This window comes from Trachemys scripta, chromosome 2 (assembly GCF_013100865.1).
Source record: "Trachemys scripta elegans isolate TJP31775 chromosome 2, CAS_Tse_1.0, whole genome shotgun sequence".
NCBI classification, from domain to species: domain Eukaryota; kingdom Metazoa; phylum Chordata; order Testudines; family Emydidae; genus Trachemys; species Trachemys scripta.
This window is the reverse complement of record NC_048299.1, coordinates 273,471,969-273,495,945: the sequence shown is the minus strand read 5'-3', so window position 1 is coordinate 273,495,945 and position 23,977 is coordinate 273,471,969. Positions and strand designations below refer to the sequence as shown.

At 39.5% G+C, this 23,977-nt stretch overlaps 1 protein-coding gene across 11 annotated transcripts in view; it reads left to right on the top strand.

Moving 5' to 3' along the window:
• Positions 1 to 23,977, top strand: part of PTK2 (protein tyrosine kinase 2) — a 368,873-nt gene that overhangs the window by 175,363 nt on the left and 169,533 nt on the right. For all 11 annotated transcript variants that reach the window (XM_034763675.1, XM_034763674.1, XM_034763673.1 and 8 more), the window contains one exon: positions 4,069 to 4,156. In XM_034763675.1, coding sequence (XP_034619566.1) covers positions 4,069 to 4,156 — 88 coding nt within the window. The remainder of the gene's footprint in view (positions 1 to 4,068; positions 4,157 to 23,977) is intronic.

Sequence of the window (23,977 nt, the reverse complement as noted above, 5' to 3'; positions counted from 1 at the left end):
TTCTAACCTGTTTCCTGTGGGAATCCACCAACTAACAGCTCATACACCCAAGTTATTCCCCCTGCCTGGCTTTCATCAGCGGGAACATACAGGCTGCATTCCCAGCAAGTCAAGACCAGGGCCTGGTGGAAGTCTCCAGGGTCAGGATGGCTGGCTGGCTGGCAGTGGGGGGGCACAGGTGCAAGCAGAGGAAGAGCTATCAGTGGAGTTGGCGACATGCTGCTTTCTCCCATTGATGGTTCTTCCTTGTAGAGTTCTTGCAAATTAAGGAAGTGGGAGGGAAGGACACACAAGCCTGCTTCCCAGTCTTTCTTCGCTGACAAACTCAGCTCGCTGACTCCCTTAGCCTCCCATCTGCCTCGTCTCACCAGCCATGTGTCTTAAAACACTTTGGAGTGACAGAATCTGTAAACATGTAAGATGAATGGTTAACCAGCCAATATATTTTAAGTTAATTGTCTAGTGAGTGACTCTGTCATATGTTATTCTTAGAGGTGGTTTAGAATGAATCTCACAATATTCAGTAAATGTTAACTCTAATGTTGAGATGTGGAAAGAACAGGCATCTCATTATTGGAGGACTATTCACATTAAATTTATGGCATTAAAGAAGATATGTAATGGCTTCCTAAGGTTACAAAAGTACAATAAAGAATAGATTAAATTGTATGATTTACAGAGGGATATGAAGTTTGTAACCCACTTGAATTTTCAGTTCCCATTCAAAGAAGGGAAGGAGAAACCGGCTTTGGTTGTAAATGGGTGGGGTTTCTATGCTACCATAGCGGATTTTTGAGTTAAATGGGGATTGAAATTGAAACACCTTTCTTGTCTAAAGGAAAAGAAATAATCTGTTCTGTTTTTTTCCTGAGTGTGTGGGATTACTCAACCAGGCAAAAAGGCAGCCATTAATCCCATTATAACTGACATCCCAAGATTAATCATGAGAATTTCTAAAGAAGTTCTGGGGATCTCATTAGCAGAAAGATATTTGAAGGGAGTTGAGAGAACAGCAATAAAAATTATTATGGGGTTGTAGAGAATGATTTATTAGGAAAGATTAAAAGAACTAAATATCTGTATCTTGCTTAGCAAATGTTCAGGGGTGACATAACAGTTTACAAATATTTGAAAGATAGGAACAGCAGGGAAGGAGAGGTGTTCATACATGTCTTTGAACTATTGTATGTAAGTTAAGAGAAGGAACATGTAAAATGTAGATCACCACAGACTTCTGGACCATAAATAATTATTATAGTACAGAATAGTCTACCATGGGAAATGATGGAAGTGCCATTGACACTAGTATGTTGGGCATGGTTAGGGAACAATTCTTCATTGAAAGGGACAGAGACTGTCGCCCAACAGGCCTTTCTCATCTCCTGTTTGTACCTTATGCTTCTGTAATTCAATACTATCTTGACTAATTCCATCTTTTGTTGTACGATTCAGATGGGTTCATTAAGTCTGTATCAAAATACAGATATAGAGTTCAGTAGCTCAAGTTATCTGTTTTTTTTGTTTGTTTGTTTGAAATCTGTCCTTCTAATTCTGTTTTAGCCACAGTATATTACATGTTGAAATAAAAGTCAAAGTAAAATGGAAACTAAATATCATACTAGTCTACCTGAAGCTTTTAGGCTTTGTATTAGAGTTACTTTTAAAATTAAATTGTATGTTAAATAATGAGTGTGTTAATTTTCTCTGATGCAGTTGGTGACATACATGATGAAAAACCTATAGTACGTGCTCCTTTGCCTTTATATTATGCTTCTTGGTATATTTTATAGTTAGATTTAACCTCAATCTCCTTCTTAAGGTTGTATTTAGTCACTAGGATGCTGAAATCACGTGACAAGGATAACAATTCCCTTCTAGTACAAAAGAGGGGGCAATAAAGGTGGTAAAAGATTGCGGAAAAAGCAGTTTTTAGAGAAACAAAAACTTCTAAAAAAAAATTTTAAATCTAGAAAGCTAGTATTTGGATGAAGACTGAATATATATCAAGATATATAATAGAAGGGAAAAATAAGACAAAGAGAAAAGAGGGAAATAGTTGTTTTTTAAACAGGAAATTTGCTTTGTTCTACTTTTGACTCAATAGTGTAGCATAGTGGTGATTTGGCTTTTTCCAATGGAGAAATAAACTTCCTTCAGCTTTCCTAATTTTGGACAAGGTATGGATGACACTACCTTGCCTCTCCAGACATGAGCCCACACATGCTACAGGGTGGCTTAATGTTTTGGTTGGGAAAAAAAAGACAATTTTTGTTTATATCTTGCTGTGTGTCATGCAGCTGTCTTTTTATATCTCTGAGGATTCATTGATTTTTTTTTTAAAGTTTGTTTCGTTTTATGCCAAAGACTGAGCATGCACTTTGTGTTTTTGAAGAGAACCTCAAAATATCATGAAAAAATAACTGAGTATTGTAAATGCATAGTTTTATCTGTATAATAAAACGTTTATATATATTATTCACCATAGACAAAGTATTCAACAGTAGAAATAGGCAACACAGCAAATCAAAATTCTATAACTGTTTGCCATTTTTGTGAGGTTGGGATTCATTACATGTTCAAACAAGTTAATGTGATTTTAATCAATAACTTTGTCTTTGTCAGGTATGTGTGCCTTAACTTGTAATCCTTAACATTATTTTCTGTAAGTTGCTAAGCAGCCTTTCCTATCCTGCTGAAACCAGCAATATGAAATTTCACAACAAAAGCATGTTACTGTGCAAAAACCATTAAATATATTGTTTCAAAATGTTTCTAATTACAAAGATTATATAGCTGGCCATCTTGCTAAAATGCTGTGCTGTTTGTGATATGCTGGGTTTATGCTGAATGAGACTATTACTTAGATTCTAAGATCTTAGGGGTAGGGACCACCTGATAGGATTCTTTAGGTGCCACTGCAGTACCAATAATTAATAATACCCAATCAGTTTCCAAACAGTTTTACTATTTATAAACAAAAGAAGAACTTTAGGGAGACCTAAAACTCTGGCATAACCAGTAAATCAAAGTGACCAGTAGTCCTGCCTCTCTGGACCTCCTGCTGTAATTGAATGGTGTGGTAATGTCATGGTGGGATTTAGATTTTTGAGTTATTACATGCACCTCAGTATCCTAATATGGGATATACCTATCTGTTGTGAAATCCTCCTATAGGTAAATCCCAACAATTCCACTGGGATAGTCCCAGGAGTAGATATTGCAGCATCGTTATTTGATAAGAGACTGAGCCTTTTCCAGCTGAAAATGAGCCTTTGGCTAGTGCACAGGTTGTGGCTCCCTGATGGGCTATACCAGTTGCCATTTCCACTTGGAACAGCACCTGGCTACTCACTTTTGCCGACAGTGCATTAAACATTCATGCTTGTGCTCACCAAGAAACATAGTAATTGTTACTTGCTCAGATCAATAGTCCATCATCTTAGCTTCAGCTGCTACCACTACCTACAGCACTATAGCGGGGCCTGGCAGCCCATCCAGGTCTGTGAAGTCAATACCTCAGTCCTGATAACAGCCTCTTTGAACCAGTATAGACCTGCAAGCCTATCAGGAAAACATAATTATCTGTTACAGCAAGAGATTCAGACCTACTACTCCCCCCCCCTCCCCCCCCATGCTTCCCTACTCATAAGAACTGCCAAAGCTCTGTCCTTCCAAACCACCCCGATGAGGTAAGAGTTCCCAGTAAACATCGTGCCAGGTATACTTTTTCCTCTGAACCTCAGTATAACTGGTCTGTCAAAATGATGGTTTCCCATTTAATTAAATTAATTTAAATTGTAATTGCTTGTTAATAAAATTTTAAGAGCACTTGGAAATTATAGAGGTTTGGTGTTTTTTTGTTTTTTTGGCATTCTAATCATAGAATCGTATGTAGGACTGGAAGGGACCTTGAGAGGTCATCAAGTCCAGATGCCTATGCTGAGCCAGGACCAAGTATACCTAGACCATCCAGGGCAGGTCCTCGTTGAACCTGTTCTTTAAAAGCTACAGTGATGAAGACTTATTCTCCTTGCATTATGGATGTAATCCTGTTTTCCTTCTTTTTAGATATGAATTGCGAATCCGATATTTACCAAAAGGATTTCTGAATCAGTTTACGGAGGACAAGCCAACACTAAATTTTTTCTATCAGCAGGTAAATTTATTTTGACTATTGTTTATTTTCTCATCTGCAATCCTGAAAGTTTGTTTTGTTTATACAGGGAACAAGTTGCAGCAGGAACAGAAAATTACAAAAATCATATTATTGTGCGTTTAACTAGTAATGGAAGAGAGAGTCACTTCTTTCTCACTGGGAAGTGATGAGGGATACTTACCCTAGGGGGTGCATTTTGGAAGATGTTTTCAGAACTTGAATGCAATTTACAGTTCACTTGGGTGTTTTTATTCATATTTCTCATTTTATTAAATTATTTGTTTCCATTATATTTGAAAATATAACTAAATGACCTGTATTTATGTATATTAATGTATTCATGTACATGTATTAATTGTGCAACCTAAATACAAAATGGTATTTTCTGGATTTTCAAGCATTCTGCGGCTAGACTCTCCACCTCTGATACTATTTAGCAGTGATCACAAAAATGTGTACTGAAAGACTAACCCTCACAACAGTACTTAAGGGCTCAGGTTTATTTTCAGATTTGGGCTGTTGTCTGCCTCTGTTATCTAGGGCCCAATTTTCAGATTTGAATGTTTGAAATTAAGCATTAGAATCTATATTTTGATGTCTGAATTAACAGGTAGTTGTTTAAGATGGTTATTAAGTGGCAAAGTACACGTTTAGGTACCTAACTTTAAACAGACAAGATTTAAGTGAAAACATGTCCCTCTACTGTAGAAAGAATAGTTTTCTCCAGTTGCAGGAGTTACTGGATGAAATTCTGGCCTGTGTTTTGCAGGAGTTTGGACTAGAAGATCATAAAATTCCCTTCTGGCCCTAACAATGTATGAAAACTCAGCCCCTAAAAATACTGATGCTGTCTACTCATCATACAGGATTGTTGCAATGTGTTCGATTGCTGTGATGTTGATAATGCACATCACTGAAGTACTGTCAGTGTTTAACAAATAACTTAATTGATACTGACAGTTGTTTTTCTTAGCTATGAATTACACAACATTCCTATATTGTGCATGTATCAAGTTACAGCTGCAACCATTGAAAAGAACCACTTAATTCATGTAATTAGTTTAAAGGTGACCTGTAAAAAGGGAAAATGCATTTGTGCCCCTTTTGAATCTTATGGAGCATTGAAAGGGGAACAGATTTTTAATGGTGGTGTTTAGAAGGTTTTTTTTTCAACTCCAATGACTAATAAATGTGTTGAGGAAAGATTCCACACTTCCACCCCTCTGGCAAAGCTCCGCCCAGGCAAGCTCACAATACACCTTGTTCTGAGACCCCCTCCCCAGAAGATCTCTACCAAAAGCAAGAAGGCCAGATTTGACTTGTCTTGTATTTCCAAGATTTACTAAAAGGCAATAAAAGAACCCATAAAAAATGTCTCAGGCTTTTTTTCCACATAAGAAAGCAAAAAAGAGCACAAGCGCACTCCCTTTAAAGAAATAAAACAAAATTTTGCAGGTTGCCCTTTGAGATTCCCAAGATTAGCTTTAGTCCTTGTTGTCAAGCTATCTGGAGTGACTCACGACCGTGAATGCCAACCTCAGGGCAAACAGGCAAGGAACAGGCACAAAACTGGTTGAGAGTTTTGGGTTTATTAAATCCCAACTGGTTGTGAGTTCTATACTTAGATTTCACTAACCAAATAACAAGTGTGAACTCCTCAAGCACTATCACAGCCTTAACATGGAGTAACAGCCAGTCACCATGAGTACTCTGATCTGTCTTGCCACCCAGGCAAGCCTGCCTTTGTGATAGATGGTCCCTTGCACCAAAAAATCATATCAATATTCAGGTTACTCCCAGTCCCAAAGGACCAGTTACTTATCTCAGGTCAAGTACATCCTAGATCTCCCTCTAAAGACAATGCTTGTAGCCAGTCCTATAGTAAACTCATTTCTTTTTTCTAGTTAATAAACCTTTAGTGAGAGTTATATATAAGGTTAAAACAGGTAAACATACACACACAAATGAGAATACAGTCTTAGGTTCCAAAAGATGATAGTAGCTGCTGTAATATGCAAGCTTTGTGTCCTTTAGGGCTAAACCAAGCTAAACAGCTGGGGACCCCTTGCTTATGTTTAGAAATCTTAGACTCAGAGTTCAAGCAGCTTAGGGATACAATTTCTCATTAACAGGGATTTGTATTCTCTTCCCCCAGCATTCAAATTGGAGACAAAGCGTTTGTGCAGGTCTCCTCTTGGGATTGTTCTAAAAGGCAGTAAAACATTTGTCTCCAGGGTCACCCATGGATCTTCCACTCCAAAAATTTCAATGGAATACAGCAGATCTCTGTCATGCTTTGTCCAAAAATAACATTTCATATAAGTATCCAAAATACCCTCCACTAATACTTCAGAAAAACAGAAGTGTGTGAGAGAGGGGTGGGGTGGAAAGTAACCAATTAACCCTGTGAAGTTAGTTTAAAGTACAGGCTAACAGCAGCAAATTGAGAAGAAGGAAAAAAGAATATTGTTTGCTCTGAGCAATGGGTAGGGCTCCCTAAGTTTAAACAGTTGGGAACCCTTACACCCAGGTTTTTATCTTGGCTGTGGAAGAAGAGTGGGGGTTGTTACCCGCTCTTGCAAACCCTGAATTTGTTCCCCCAGTGTCTGTTGCTTTTGTTTGTACCCCAAGTGAATTACAGGAGTGCCCTTCTCTGGTGCAGTTAACTGCTTCCAAGCAACTCCATGTGTTAACCCGCTCACTCTCCGTTTTTCACTTCCCCAGGACCAAGTTGCAGCTCCCATCTCTTAAGGTGGGCTGTTAACTCTGCTTCTAACGCCAAACCCTGTAGTGCCAAATTATCTTTAGACACCTAACTCTAATTTACAGTTCTCCAGTTGTCTTTGCTGGAATAGCACCAAACTTGAAAGATTACTGGCAGCCTCCCATAATGCTACCTTTACTTCAAACCTCTTACAAGCGGACTTAAGTGCCTCCTTTCCATGGAAGACATCCTGTCCACATGGGCATGGACCTCATTCTGCTACCCATTTAGCAAGGAGGGTGAGCTCCTCAGCCAGCCCCTATCCCTCTCGGTCCCCTAACACTCTCCCCATTTCCTTTTTAATCTCATCCCAGGTTGATCCCCACACCAGGAATGGGCCCGATTTTTCCATAGCCACTTATCCAAAAAGACTGTTATCCCAGCTTGCAAGGACCTGCAACTACCGTCATGAGAACCCTCCATACCCCCTCCAAGCAGCTGCATGGACTGTTGGGGAAGGGGACTTACTGGCTGCTACTCACCTGTCCAGTGTGATACATCTGAGTCATGGCACCAAGATGTTAGAGGGCTTTCCCTTCACTCCTTCCCCTGGTTCTTGTCATGCAGACAGAAAGCAGAAGACCAGAAGTCCGAAGTGCAGGCAATGCGATGTTTATTGGGGTTAGTTCCAAACAAACATATCCATAGGTCTACATACCGGCCAAGTCTGTTTCCCAGTGTTCCATTCCCAGCTCTGACACCGCAGAGCATTTACCCCATGTCCCCCTTCCCAGCTCCTGTGCCGCAGAGTCTTTACCCCATGTCCCCATTCTCATTTCCCATTCCCCCTTTCCCCACTTTCTGCTTAGCAGGCCAAAGTATACCTTCAATGCATGCTTACGGTCCCACTCCTTTTGTATGCCAAGGGCGGGGCAAGGAGTGAGGTTGTGCTGTGGTCTGTAATGTTTTATACTTTCTCCCCAAGCCCCTTTGCCCCTCCTGACCCTGGTTGCTTGACTTTGCCATGAGATAGGGGTTGAGGCAATCTTAAAGTGTGCTCTCCAGTAACACTTTAACTGCTCTTATCTTTCCCCATTGTACTAACAAATCCATGTGACTAGGCAGAAGCAACATCACAGTGTCTTTGTCCTTTGTTTACACATATTAGTATAAGATATAAGAGTTTCAAACCCAAAATTTTATCCCAGGCTAACAGACCTGTACACTAACAATATTTAGTTTTGAGAAAAGAAGTCTGAGGGAGGACCTGATAACAGTCTTCAGATATGTTAAGGGCTGGTATCGATTGTTCTCCATGTCCACTGGAGGTAGGATAAGAAGTAATGGCTTAATCTGCAGCAAAGGAGATTTAGGTTAGATATTAGGAAAAACTTTGTAACTCTAAAGGTAGGTAAGCTCTGGAACTGGCTTCCAAGGGAGGTTGTGGAATCCCCAATCATTGGAGGTTTTTAAGAACAGGTTGGAAAAGGATCTGTCCTGGATGTTCTAGGTTTACTTGGTCCTGCCTCAGCATGGGCATTTGGACTTGATGACCTCTCAAGGTCCCTTCCAGCCCTACATTGCTATGATTCCATGATTCAAGAATTCGGACACGAGATTCAAGAGGGGCACTAGAGTTTGGATGGTTTTGCGACTTTATTCAACTACGTATCGTTTGTTTATATAATCTGATCTGGATTTTTAAAACTATACTTTGCCAAAAAATATGGATTTTTGGCATGTTTGGATATGCCTAAGATTTTAGTGATGATAATGGGTATGTTTCAAACTGCATAGTTGTGCAGTGTTTGGTTGAATCTCTGATAACACCAGACACGTGTCATTTTCCAAGTTTAAAAGATTTCTGTGTTTAGTTTTCACAGAAATCATTGTTGAAAACCCTGACACTGAGATAACTGGGAATGAATAGAAGCAACACTTTCTTAGTTTCATCACTGAGTATTTCATCCTCTCCTTCAACAGAGATCCAGCATTCCTTGTTTGTTAGATTTGAAAACTTCAGCATTTTCTTGATCTGAGATGCTTAAGGTTGAATCCATCGTTTCTGAGAACAGGTTTTGAAGCCAGTTGGTGTCTGGTGACTCATGTTCAACTCCAGAAAAATATTCACCAAAAGGGGAATACAATCCAGACAAATAAATTCAAATATTTGGTCTGTAATAATGTTTTGATCAATATCACGCTGTTCTTTTGAAAAGTCTGATAACACTAGAAACAGATCAGTAACTCCCTTTCCAGTGTGGGGTCTCCACAGACAAAGCTTCATCATGAATCCTCTGATTTTTCTCTTTCATATCTAGTGTATTTGCATTCTTCTCTTGAAGTGTTAGATTCAGTGCAGTCAGTTTGCCAAGTACAGCCTTCGTGTAAACTAACGTAGTCAAGAACTCCAAATTACACACGTAATCTGTAAGGTCTGTTTTCCCAAAGAGGAAAATTCTGAATTCATGCAGTTCAAAGACTCATTGTAACATTTCTCACATGACATCCACCTGACTTCACTGTGAAATGGAAGCTGTGTGTGGTAAGAGCCTATTTCTTCGCACAGCACACTAAAACAATATGACTTCCTTGTCTGGGATTTTATAAAATTAACAATTTTAATAATAATGTTGAGGGCTTCATGTAGTTCAGATTGCAACTTTCTTGATACCAATGTTTGGCGATGAATCATGCTGCCATGTCCAAATTGGTGCTGGTACCACTTTATTTACTCACGCTCAGTGTTACTGTTCTTTGGTTATGGCTGCTGCCCCAACTGTGCACAGCCCTACACACACAGCCTGGTTAAAATGTTCATCTACTCTGAATATATTGATGATCTTGAGTATTTCCTTCCTTCCTTGGGTTGGGATTTCTTTGCAAAATAAAAGTTTTTCAGCTATTGTACTTGCTTTGACAAATCTCACATAACACAGAAGCTGAGCCAATTTGGCTATGTCTGGATTCATCAAGCGGCAATGCAAAATACTAACTTTTTTCAACTTGTTCTGGCAGCTGGTCCTGGATGTTTTCTGCCTGGTCATCAATGCATTGATGGGTGGTATTGTTTGACATAGGAATGCTTTTCAGTGCCTATGTTATTTTGTGAACATCTATTGCTGCTGGAAGTAGCAGGGTCTCACCAATGGCGTGTGCTTCTTTGTGTTTTGCAATTCACATAGCCATAACATAAGATACTTCTAAGGCTTCTAAGGCTTTTTGAGGGATAGTTGCTTCTTTAGAAATTACGTTTTTTGCTGCTTTAATTCTTCTTGTTTCCAGGTGTTTCTTTTCTAAATGTCTCTTGAATTTTCCTGGTCTCATACTTTTATATACTAACACTTGAAAACAAATGACACATTGTGGTTGGGGACTTTCCATGGTAATATCAAGACAAAAAAAAAAAAAAAAATCCAAACATAATGTAACTATTATTGTACCCTCTACTTTTCTTCCTTTTCTGTTTAACTTCATCAAAATTGTCGTCTTCAGCCAAATATTGGCTACATGTAGGCTTTGCCCTTCGTAAAAATCATTCTATTATAAAGATAAGATGCACCTGTCTCTCCCTCAGCCCCATTTCCTTATCTACCAGCAGGGAGATTTCAACTGAAAGACTTCCTGCTGAATGCCTCCCCCAGCAGGAAGTCTCTCTGCTGAAAGCCCCCTGCTGGAGTGGAGATCACAGAGAGGTGCCCAGCTACAGCAGCAGCCGTAGCATAAAACACAGACCCGTAGATAAGACACAGATGATTTTTAAGCCTAGTTTAATAGTCTATCCATCTGTTTCTATATCTGTATAATGGCGATTGCACTACTTACCTGTCTTTCCTTCTGTAGGTTATTTTGCACTGTACTTTAGTTACGTAGGGTTACATTTGTACCTGAACCACAGAGAGGATTTGTCCCTCTCTTTCCATAGGAAAGGTAGCAATAGTTAATTCCTGAAACACCATTCATGATTCAGCTTCTCTCTCAGGATTTCTCAGAGAGCAGCTGCTACACTCCGTTTGGCTCCAGGTCCTGGCAGAGTATGGGTTGTGGGTGTCTTTGAATCATTGTGGATCAATCCAGGCAGACAGTTTGCTGCCAGTGGCTCAGTGCCCTGGGATATGTAGAGGAAACTGAAGCATCTCTAGACTGAATCAAGCCTATAAAGTTCTACATTGGTGTTGAGAATTGTGATCAGTTTGTGCAGTTATACTAGCTGTGATAAAAGTAATCAAATCTGTCTTTCATGGTAAGATATTGCTTATAGTGGTCAGGAAGAATCCCATCCCCCTTCCTTTTGCCATTGCATGTTTGGCTTAGGTATATTATGCTCATGAAGGTCTAGAGAGTTGCCTTTTGAACCATCAAATTATTGGCCATGGCCAGTGGCTGAACTTGACAAACCAGTAATTTGATTCAGAATAGCAAACACTGTTTCATTTACTGTTCAATGCAACACTATCCATGGCTGCTTTCAAATAATACCAAGCATTAGATCAGGTTCACAGTGCACACTGAAACAGCTGCATTTGATTGTCAGAAAGTTTTCCTTTACCTCCTAGAAGCAGTTCCAGCATCTGCCTTTAAATGCTGTGCAGTTTGACTGTTTACCCCATGAGTGACTTGATTTGTTGTTCAGATACACATATGCTAGCAGAAGTGCTCTGATGAGTAACAGTGCATGCTATTTTGCATGCTTCTCTCTAGAAAATTTCTTTGTAATCTGGCGTTCTACTTCTTGGCTTTCTGGCTGTGTAAAAGGTTGACGTGAGTTGTGGAGTTTAATGAATGACTACATTTCAGTCTTGATCTAAAGTTAGGTTTCCTGCTCTTTCTATCCTTACAATTTTAAACTATATTTTACTAAAATTACCCATCTAATTTGGTCTCCTATTTGAAGTTAGTAATTTAACAGAAAATATTTTTCTCCATAGAAAGAGTATTGAAGACTATCCAAATCCACTCTTTGCTGATCTGTATTGGCTATGGACTAGAACGAGGTGGTTACAGTTCAATAGGCATAAGGAAGATTGAGCAACAGTGGCTTATAGCTGGGCTGATGGTTATCTTGCAGTAAAACTCGGCGCGTAGGTAGAAATACTGGATCGTGCCACTTTTTCTCTCACACTGTTTATTTCTAGATGTCCTTTATAGCACATTGAAGCAGCAATTAAAACCATTTTTAACTGACTGTCCCTTAGGAAATGGCAAAATAAAAACGTAAGAGCAACCTTTCTGACTCTGTCTAGCTTCCCTGACTGCCTGCTGGGCTTCCTGTGGCTCCGCCCCACCTTTACTTCGTGCTGGCCTATGGTTTTCCTATGCTGGCAAAAGGGTCTTAAATCTCTTTCAACTGGGGTTTGGGCTGTGTCCTCCAGTGTGCAGGAAAACGTAATCCCTTTATAGCTTTCCTTCCTCCAAGGTATCTCCCTAATAGGGAACTGCTGTATATCACCCTTTTCCCCAGCAGGCATTACGAGCCTCTTCTGTTTAGGTTCTTATATTGTTCATCACCTTTATGTTGGTCCCTACTGCTCTTGACTCAGGGAAGGGCCTTGTGCAGTGGAAATTTTTTACCTTGTTCCGTACTTTTGTACAAAACTATGTTAATGATGGTCAGTCCTGGGTATATTTGCTCCCTATGGGAAGACAGTTTTTGGCACCTGTTCCCCACCCTCTGCTTGACTCAGCAAAGAAGGTCCCCAGTCTTTCTGTTTACCTCTCTTCCAGGCCTGATATCTTTACTTTCTCCATCCCATTGCAGCCTTGTAATTCCTCTTACCAAACAACTTCCCTACCTCTGTTACTTTCTCCTATGCTGTCAACTAGAACAGTAATTTGGTTTCTGGCTGCCCAGTTGCCTGTCACAGAGATGCAGCCATCTAGTCAGATGGCTTCTTTGCAGTGGAACATTTCCTAAAGCCAGTGCTTCCTTGACCTAGGCAGCCACCTATCTAGCCTACATTTAACACTACTCCTGCTTCTTACAGTGTGTTATTTGTGGTGGGGCTTGAATTGGGCATCATAGGGAATTCTTTGAATTACTAGTGTCTAAAATGTATTAGATATTTGGGACTGTCTTTTTGTTCTGTGTTTGTACAGCCCCTAGCACAGTGGGGCCCTGGTCCATGACGGGGGTTTGTAGGTGATATTGAAGTATAACTCCACTAAATAATAGTGGAGTAGCACCCAAAGGTTGCAGTAGTCAAGATGTGAGCTAAGGCCCCTAGAAAAAGTTTTAGTAGTTTGGATACCGGGGAGAGGCTGGATCTGTATCCTGTCACATAGGAAAAAGTGGCAGGATTCAGATGCTCCCTGGATGTGTATGTCTAGAAAGAGGCACAAGTGAAAGGTAACCCAGAGGTATTAGCCTGACTGACGAGAGGGATGATAGTGATCTTTTCCCAAGCCTCCCACTTCTCCCATCACCTTTGATATCAAGAGTTGTGTTTTGATCATGTTAAATTTAGGATCATGTTAAATTGGCTAGACGTCCATTAGATGTTAGAAACAGTGAGATGGAGGCTTTGTCTGGGGGAGACGTAGATTTGGAAGTTATCATTGTAAAGATGATTGTCAAAGCTATGCATGTAGAATAGTATCGGATTGTGGATCTTTGAGGATAATTTGTCATTTTAAGATAATTTGTAATGCACCTCATTACTCACCAGTTATGCCTATTTTATGAGAAAGAGTCACTGACTTAACACAGTGTGTGCCATGTATTTCCCTCTAAAATATTCCTAGTCCAGTACATTTCATTGGAGGTTAAATTAGTATTTCAGAGCATTTTTTACCAAACATGTCCCTGCTCGTACCTTTCAAATGTCGACATTTGAGGGATCAAACAATATACTGTCCAGCATGGTAACGTGATTTGGTGTTGAGATTGAGCAGTGGTATTTAGTTTGAAATATACATATCTTGATGATTTTTTAAAAACAAGTAATTCTTGGAAACAACATTATGGAACAGTATGAAGAAGTGAAGTTTCTAACAGTTGCAGAGCCTCATTTGAACTTTTAGCTGTTCAGTTACAACATTCTCTATATCAAGAACCAATATAATTTTAAAGCTCTTAAAATATTTATAATTCTATTTCTGAAATGAAAATCAGCATCTCTTGTACTGTGATGTAGAAATGTATCATCTAAAGTAAACAGTTTGTAAACATTTACAATATTTATTTCTGCGTGTTACAGTAATTTCAGATTAGACTTAACATTACTTAACTTCTTCGTTAAAGCTTTTTATGAAGCTTAGTTGTAAAAGCTGTAGGCTATTGAAAAAGAGCAGCGCTGGCAGGGAATAGGACTGCTTAACCTAATTAAGTATTAACATCTCTTAACTTTGGTGATGATAAAAATAGAAGGTCTGGACCAAATGACTTTGTTTGATGACAATAAAAGCTATAAGGAAAAATCAAGGCCAATCAAAGACATCTGCAGAAGAGCTCTATATTATGACCAGCACTGGTACCCCATAAAGAGATGTGCATAAAGGGCTGATGGCTGACACATAAAGTATGCCCTAAAGGGAAGTGTTCATAAATGTGAGGCTTGCAGCTGCTTAAAAACAAAAAAGATAAATCAAACTAAACATCACCTTTCTGCTGCTAACAGCTTATAAGAATAATTATAAGTAAAATACCTTTTTGAAGAGGTTAAAGCGTATACATTAAACATTATATTTGGAAAATAAACATTACAGTAGGAATTTTGTGATTCAACAATCTCAAAACGCCATCTGCCTTCCCCCCCCCGAAATAGATTTGATTTATATAGTATACCTCTTTTATGTTTGTATAAAATATCTCTGCTTTCCAATAACACAGTGTTTGTGCAATATACTAGCAGTCTGACTAATGTGTATCTATCTGCTGTTTACTAGGTTCCTAGCCAAATTCAGTCCTGGGGCAAATGCGTGCTTTGATTTTAAAGTGCCTATTTACACCAGGTCAGAAGTTAGCTTAGTGGCTTGAGTTGTCAGAATTTACACAAAGTGTATTCACACTTGGCTTTTTTGCTGGTTGAGAAAGACATACATGACAGTAGCACAATATTAATTCCAATTAATATGGGACTTGGCCAAGTCTAGCTTGCTTCAGCTGTTAAATATTACCTGTTTTTCCCCCCTATTTTATGTTTTTAAAGGTGCTAGATACAACATATTTGGAAACATAGTTGTGTCTGTATGGACATTCATGTTATATAGACAATATCCTTCATTTGTATTAAAAACCTTCAGCAAGATGAGTATTGTGTTATTCTGGATACTAGATTAACTATATGAAACGTGTGTCAGGCAAGAAATGGAGTGATAGTGAGTCACACTGGTCTTGATGCTTATTTGAACTAGAAAAGAGAACTTCAATATGGGGGAGGGGAACAGTATAAAATTAGCAGTTAGCAGAGCATGTCCCATAGGTTCAGTGCTATATGGTTCCCAAGTGTATAGTCCTACTTTATCAAAGATTTGAGAAGCAGCAGCATATATTACAGTACCATCTGGAGATCTGCCCACCCTGACAGAAGGGATTATTTTTAGCCATTCTGTCTCAAACAATACCTTGTCAAGAGTTGATTTTTTTCCTAATCTCTAATGTCCTTATTATTAACATGGAGTTTGTGAAATAAGTGAGGGATGTCAAAGATCAACTCTAGTTAATATAGAGACTTGGACTTTAGAGGAGGAGGAGCAGCAGCAGCTGAGGGCAGATGGCAGATGAATGTTATCCTAATTCAGAATCTGTGCTTTTAACTCTGCTAAAAAAGACTGAGGCTTAAATTTTCCCTAATGTAGACTTGCAGCATGTAATGAATCTTGTATTAGATGGGCAAAGGGGGGAGGAAGTACATACATGTAGTGGAGAGGTAAAGACATCACGTTTTAGAAGTTGTTGGTGTAATAATTAAACAGCTCATTAAAGTGGCTCCTGAAAAGTAAAGTACTCATGACATTAGCAGCAGACTATTTTTTAAGAAGAATGGACAAAATTAAGACTAATACCATAGATTTTTGCCTAAGATTTCTGCAGCCCAAATGTGTTAGGCTGGAATCTTGAGATATCAGCCATGCAGGATTTGAATGGGAGGCTACTGAGGAAAACTCAAGGGGCTACACTGGTTACTACCAATGAATTGGCATTTGTGGCCATGAAAAGGTAATGGCCCCTTGGCCTGTGACATTTGTGTGGTATAAATGTAAATAATTCTATTGCAATGACTGCCTCACTATACATTCATTTAGCGCTTTCAACATTTTATGAAATGTCCAACAGTTGCCAATAATACTACACAACAGATTAGGACAGAAAGCACAGCATATTTTCCAACTGAAACTATTATTGTTATTTGTTTGTATTACTGTAGTACTGGGAGCCCTAGTCTTGAATCAGGACCCAGTTGTGCTAGGTACTGTACCAATATAGAACAAAGTACAGCAAAAATTTTAGGGCATAGGGCATAACTTCCCTATGCTGAGGTAAAATGGGGAGGAGAGGCGGAAAAGTACTTACAGTAGAACCTCAGAGTTATGAACACCTCGGGAATGGCGGTTGTTCGTAACTCTGAACAAAAATTAGGGTGGTTCTTTCAAAAGTTTACAACTGAACATTGACTTAATATGGCTTTGAAACTTTACTGTGCAGAAGAAAATTGCTGCTTTTAACCATCTTAATATAAATGAAACAAGCACAGAAACAGTATCCTTACCTTGTTAAATATTTTTTAAACTTCCCTTTATATTTTTAATAGTTTACATTTAACACAGTAATGTACTGTATTTACTTTTTTTGTATTTTTTTTCTCTGCTGCTGCTTTGAGTATTTCCATTCCCAAATGAGGCGTGTGGTTGACCTGTCAGTTCGGAACTGTGAGGTTCTACTGTATGTCTCCTTGCAGTTAACTTGTTCTGTTAGTGATGTCTATACTAGCGAGCTTACAGCGGCACAGCTGTACCGATGCAGCTGCACCATTGTAAGATCGCTCATGTAGCTACACTATGCCGATGGGAGAGAGCTCTCCCGTCAACATAATAAAATCACCTCAATGAGTGGTGGTAGCTATGTCGGCAGGAGACACTCTCCCGCTGACATAGTGCCGTGCATACTACCGCTTACGCTGGCAAAACTTATGTCACTCCGAGATGTTTTTTTTTCACATCCTGAGCGACATAAATTTTGCCGACATAAATTATAGTGTAGACAGTAGGTGAAAATGAGGTCAGCTGTTCAGACTGATATTAAAGTATCTGTAAATATACTCTGGAGTCCCCTGCTATAAAATCAGAAATTTTAAGAATCAGTCAAACATACAAGAAAATTCATTGGGATTCTTAGGAATGTCATGCTGTCTGGTACATGAGTGCCAAGCTCAGGGCAGAAACCCCAAACTGGCTGTATGTTCTATAATTAGGTTTCACCCATCCAGTAAAAAGTGTGAACTCCTAAAGCACTATAGCAGCCTTACCATGGAGTCACAGACCATCCCCTTGGGCATTCCAGTCTATCTTGCCACCCAGGCAAGATGGACTATGTGATAGATGGTCACTTTACACCAAAAATCACAATATTCAGGTTAGTCCCAGTCTCAAAGGACCAGTCACTTACCCCAAGTCAGTTGTACTCAGATTTCAAATCAAAGATGACAACTCCTGTAGGCAGTCCTGTAATAAACTAAGGATTTATTAACTAGGGAAAAGAAATGAGTTATTTACCAGGTTAAAACAGGAAATATACAAACACAAATGAGTTATAGTCTTAGATTTAAAAACGTTATATAAGCTTCTATAATAAGCAGTTCTCTATGTCCTCTAGAGCTTACCCATGCCAAGCAGCATGGGGATCTCTTGTTTATGTTTAGGAATCTTTTTACCTCAGAGTCCAGACTGTGTAAAAGATCGAGTTTCTCCTTGTCATGGATTTTTATCCCGTCATCCCAGGATCATTGGACAAGCACTCCTGCACCTAACGTCTTCATGTGGAAGGGAAGCAATCAACAGAGTCATTGTTCCACAGTAGCCCATTTGGATTCAGTCATCCTTCCTGATGGGCAGGAGATAATGTTATGGAGTAAATTAATATTTCACACTCGGTAATGCTTCTCTCCTGACTGTGGGAGTTTATAGTCTTAGCAAACATTTTTATGGTTACAGAGCAAACATTTAAGCATTACCATATAACATGGGATACAGATATTATAAGTAGGATTAATACATCCAGCATTCTTCAAGTATTCCATAAAGTCTAAATGCATTCTTTTAGCTCTATTATCTATTTTAAAAACGCTAACACACAGACAAGCCAGACTAGTTTCCAATTATACATTTGTCAGTGTTCAGTGAAGCCTAAGGATCTTGACATGAGCTGGCACCTGGTCTGCCAGCATCACAGATGGCATCCAAGGAATTGTGGGAAAGTATAACGTATATAAATAAAGGAAATTACTTTCTAAAAACAAAAGCGTTTACAACCCCAAAACTCCCTTACTTGCTTCCAATCTTTCATGGCAAGGTACACTATTAAAAATGCTCTCAGTCCCTTTATTTATACAAATATGAAATTTGCCAGACTTAGTTGCACCATTTACTTAATTAGCATATGCTTCTATTCCAGACTAAGATCTAAAAGCATAATCAAAGAAACACTGTTTTTTGCTAGTTTGTTACTGATATACTCTGAAGATGAATAGACCGCTTCGGTACATTTCATCTGGGTACAAGAGAACACTGGGCAGCCTCAGCAATAATTTAGCTATATTTGTCTGGGCTTCAGTGGTCATAATGTGTATCAACAGTTATTGGGAATGGATCACAGTTGTTAAAGATCTGTGATTTTTTTCTTCAACATTGATTTCACTTTAGCCAGAATCTGCAGTCTACCTTTAAAAAGTACTTTGACATCTTTGGATGAAAGACATTTTATAAAGACAAAGTGTTAACCATCTTCTCCTTTCACCCCTGCTTCTTTAAACTAATTTAGTTCTGATTTCTAGATTGCCTTGTATTTGTGGTGCAGAAATATACTATTGTTATTTGTGTATGTTTTTTTAAATGCTGTGGTGTTGACTATTACAGCTGGATTTTAAACTTTCTATATACTCATTCAGATATTTCTCTGCACGAAAAGCAGTTTCTCAAAACTGTGCTTGTAAGAAAGCAGTCTGATATAAGTGGGTCGTAGACACAGAAGTAAAGCGAGAAATAGATTACTTCTTATCTTTAAATCATCCCCCTGGAAAAATGGAGGATATTTCCTGTGAGAAATTTCTTGCTGACTTGAAACGTAGTTGGAAAGCCAGCGTAGGAGGCTGATCTAGATACTGGTCTATGGCACAGTTTGAGACAAAGTACTTGATTCTAGACACTATCAAAGAATTTCCACAGCAATTTAGTTTGGAAACAGATAAAATCCAGTCGAACTATTTGATCATTTTATTAAACATTTGTTTTCCGTATTATATATGCAAGAGTGAAATCAGAATAATAATGGCAGAAAAGAAAGAACTTGTTTTCTCAGTTTTTTTTATCCATAGATGGAATGGAGAAAAAGTTCATTACCTACAATGAAAATTATTTCACTTTTATAAAATTCTCACTTCACTTGCAAACAGTGTTGTAAAGAGGATGATGTTTTTAGCCTGTCTGCCTGGAGTGAATATTTTCCCAAAATATTGTAGCTATGTAAAAATTGTATGTGGGTGAATAAAGCAGATGGCTTTTTAAAGTAGCAGCTGGTAGGTAAAATGTAACGTTTGTGTTAGATTTCTTCTTCTTAGATCATGTGTCAGAATGAGGCAACTCATTAATTTCTCGGTGTTCACAAACACAGACACTCCTCACCCTTCCAATCATGATAACAAGTTTTGCCATTTGGAATTTGCTAACCAGTTATAGTGTGAGAAATTTGACCATTATTTGATAATAAATCTTTAACGTTTCAAAAGTGCCTAGTCAGCAACTTATTAGTGAAAGTAAAGTAAAAATGCTTGGAAAGTGTCTGTCACCAAAAGTAAGAGTGGTCCTGAAAAAAACTTTTCTGTGCATGTGCCTGGTTCCTGCTGGCCTGCAGTATGTGAAAAGATGCTACCTCATGGATCCCAGTTTGTCCACACTCTTGTATTCCTCTCTGCTTTAAGAGCATATTTGATCATTTCCATTGCTCAAAAAAGGCTCTAAAGTCTTAAAGGATATTGTTACCCCAACTCACCCAGTACAGCTTTTAAATTACTTGCTTTGACTTCCACTAAAACTACAGACGGGTGATCGTGTAATATTTTCAAGTTCTATTTTCTCTCACCCACCCCTGACTCTGTATCCTTCTTGAAGTAGGGATGGGAGTTATTCTACTGATAAGATGGGAAGCAATGAAATAGAGTAAATGTTAGACATTTGCAAATCTGGGACAGTGCATCAGGGAAGATATTTCTCATTCTTTGCTTCTTTTAGAGATCTAGTTTGGGGAGACGGTAAAGTTCCATGGCTAAGCTGTGAAGTTGCTGCAAGTCCCGGGTGCTGGCAGGGCTGTGAGTGAGAAGGGGATATGGATGTCTAGGGTGGTATGTTGTATTCTAGCAGTGGGAAATGGGTGGAGGGGCAATGGCAGAGGAGAGAGAAAAGCCCTTCTAGGAGCTGGCTCCTTCATTCAGCAAAGTTGCAGCATGTTTCCCATAAAAGCTTCTTTCCTACCAGCAAGAGATCTGGTTGATATAAGAGGATCAAGATGAGTGGAACTTGCTGCTGGTAAGAGTAGGAGGCAAGTGACGGAAATTCTAAGCGAATAGTAGGACATGGCAATTGTAAATCTTTTAGAAACACTAGTGGCTCAGGATAATGTTGGATTTTGCAGGTTTTATTTTGTTTGAGAGAGAGAGTGTAGTCGTTTTATTATGTCCTTGGTATAGACAGGCAATCTTTTTGCCTCCTAGGCAAGTGAAAGGTTTTTCATTTTAATTTGCTGTCCTTGAAAAGGAGTCACATTAATACTAGGCATCTGGCTTTTCGCATAGTGTGTCCCTTCACCGGCAGTAGGCTAGGCATTATCTTCCAGCATTAGAGGGTTAACTGCTGTTGAACCATGGACTTCAGTTGTGTTCTTGCTTGCCACTCTGACAGTGAGCAAACAGAACTACAGTTATTATTGTTTAAATTTATACTGTGTTAATATATGCCTAGAAGACTGAACAATTTGAGGCTCCATTGTGCTAGGCACTAGAGAAACATACTAAGTGACTGTCCCTTTCCCAAAGAGCTGACATCTTTTAGATTATAAAACTGAATACAAAATACACCTCTACCCCGATATAACGCGACCCGATATAACGCGGGTTGCCATACAAGGTGGTAGAGCTCTGACATGCTGCTCTGAGCAGCGTGTTAAGGGTGCCGAGCCAGGCTGGGGCCGAGGGGTTTAATAAGGGGCAGAGGGTCTCGGGGGCGGTCAGGGGCTTCCCCCCTCTACCCCTTAGGGAGGTGGCAGAGTGGAACGGGCTGGGGCCGCGTCGCTCCGCTTCCTGCCGCAGGTGAGTGCGGAGGGCGTCCTTTCCCCAACCTCCCTGCACTCACCAGCGGTGGGAAGCGGAGCAGCCCAGCCCCAGCCCACTCCACTCCGCTAGTTCCCAGTCGTGGCGCTCCACTTCCCGCCGGGCAGGTGAGTGCGGGACCTTTCCCCAATCTCCCCGCACTCACCGACGGCGGGAAGTGGAGCGCTGCGGCTGGGAGGTGGTGGAGTGGAGCGGGCTCGGGCCGGGCTGGGTTATATCGGGCCGGGTTATATCGGGGTAGAGGTGTATAAGCACAGTTCAAATACAATTTTGAGGGAGGGATGCTTAAGTTTTAACATTACGTTTGCAGATAGAAAACTCATTTCTTGCTTACTTCCTTTAATCTTTTTTCAATATGGTTTTTTTTCTCTGCAAGTCCAGATAAGCATGTGCTGGTACAGTAGAATGCAGGTAGAGAAATGTGAAGAAAAAGGAACAAGTTACTAGTGAAGCAGACTGATTTGATTAATTCAAATAAGATGTAACATATTTACAGTCCCTGTGCATATTTATTACTAGAAAATTGTATTAGAGATTTGTGGTGTTATAAACTTTGACTTCAGAGTCCTACAGCAAATGCAGAACGTGTTGATCTTTCTATGCTTGATTGCTAAGACCAGAGCCTCTGGAACTTTTGAGTGACTGCAAATTTCATTAATCTTATCCTTGCCAGAGCGCCCTGTTTCAGAAGCATGGTATAAATCAGTTAAGGTCATGTGGGTTTTGTTGGAGTGCTTTTAAGGTTATTTTTAATCAATGGGAATGTGTTAGAGCTGCTGTTTTGTTTTTGTTTTTTACAAAATTAGATGCATTTCATGTATTTACATGAGTTATGTGGGAAGATTCTGGTACCTTCAGAAAATAGGACCACTTACATTTTATAAAGGTTATACCAGAAAATGTAGTAAAGAGAGAGAGAGCATAATGATCGTATTTTACATTTTAATGAGGTACTCCTCTGCCTTTCCTCCACAGGGCTGGTTACTTTAGCTGATATCCCAGAGCTGAGAAGGGGGGTCTAAAGAGACTATTCTTGACTGGGGTGGAGGGTGGTGAGGAAAGTTACTTGGTTGTAATAGGAGGTCTTAAACAATGTTTCTGCAAATCAACATTTCCTTCTTTTCCTAACCTGCTTCTTTGGACTCTATGATAATTATAGTTTCACATGGCTTTGTCTAATGGAATTTTTTTAATAGTGTCAATACCTAGAAGGAGAGGAATGGTTGAAGGTAAAAATAAAAGTAAGGGGGTAAAATTAAGAGAAATAAAATGAATGCTAGATATGAGGAAGAAAGTTATTGACAGGTGATTTAGTCTATAGAACAGTCTGAAAGGAAGTGGTGGAAACCGTTGAGAGCTAAAACTATCACCAGGGCCGGCTCCAGGGTTTTGGCCACCCCAAGCAGCCAAAAAAAAAAAAAAAAAAAAGTCGCGATCTGCGGCGGCAATTCAGCGGGAGGTCCTTTGCTACGAGCAGGAGTGAGGGACCATCTGCCGAATTGCCGCCGAACAGCTGGATGTGCCGCCCCTCTCCGAAGTGGCCGCCCAAGCACCTGCTTGGTAAGCTGGTGCCTGGAGCCGGCCCTGACTATCACAACACCCATAAATTGTCTCTTCGTAATAATGATAACCCTCATATAAAAATCCTCATGTTGTTATCTCCTCCTAAATTTGCCAGTGCACCTTGCCTTATGTATATGTGTCTTTTAACCTGCAAGTTTTTCAGGGCAGGGGACTGTCTTCATCTTTGTCTTGTGCAGCACTGAGCACGTTGTCATCACTAAAAATATAATGAACAATAATAAGTGAACAAAGCATAAAAATATACTATAGGAAAAAATATTCCACCGGCCCCTGGCGTTTGCATTAAATGACCTGATAAGTCTTTTCCGTTTAACTTTTGTTTCTTTGTTAAACTGTATTGTGCAACACACAGCAGAGCTTTTGTTAGGTTCTTAGCTAGAGCTTTTTATAGACCTTGAGCACATTTCCTGTCTTCGTCTTCCACCATCCCAAGGAAAGAAATCCATCAAAAAAAAATCCAGTCAGATGAGAGAATTTCTTCTATTCATACTGGGTATTGGAAACAGAATGGAGAGAGTCATGTTTTCCCTTTGTATTTCTCTTATTTTAAAGAAAGCTGTCTCCTGATAGTTTGTGGGGGATAGGGTTGGACAGACAGCAGAGAGATTGAATGTGGGATTTCTACTGGGCAAGAGAAGAATGGAGATTGTTTCTATATTGGAGAAGTGGGCACCATAGGTGGACATCTCTGCAGGGAGAGCAGGTATATCATCCTCGTCATATGTAGTTTATTGCTAGCTAGTGGGCATATAGATGCACTCCAGGTCACATTAAAGTCAGTGATAAGATTCCCATTGGATCAGAACATTAGATTGTAAGTTCTTTGGAACAAGGAACATCTTAATGTGTATTTTTGAAGAATTGTGTAAATTTGCCGCACAACAGAAATTATTTTTAAGAAACCCACTAGAATGTGTTCGTTATTGGCTGTTGTGTCCTTTACCTCAGAAGTTTAATCATGTTCAGATTTGCCAAACATACCCTGCCTTTTCCCAAAGT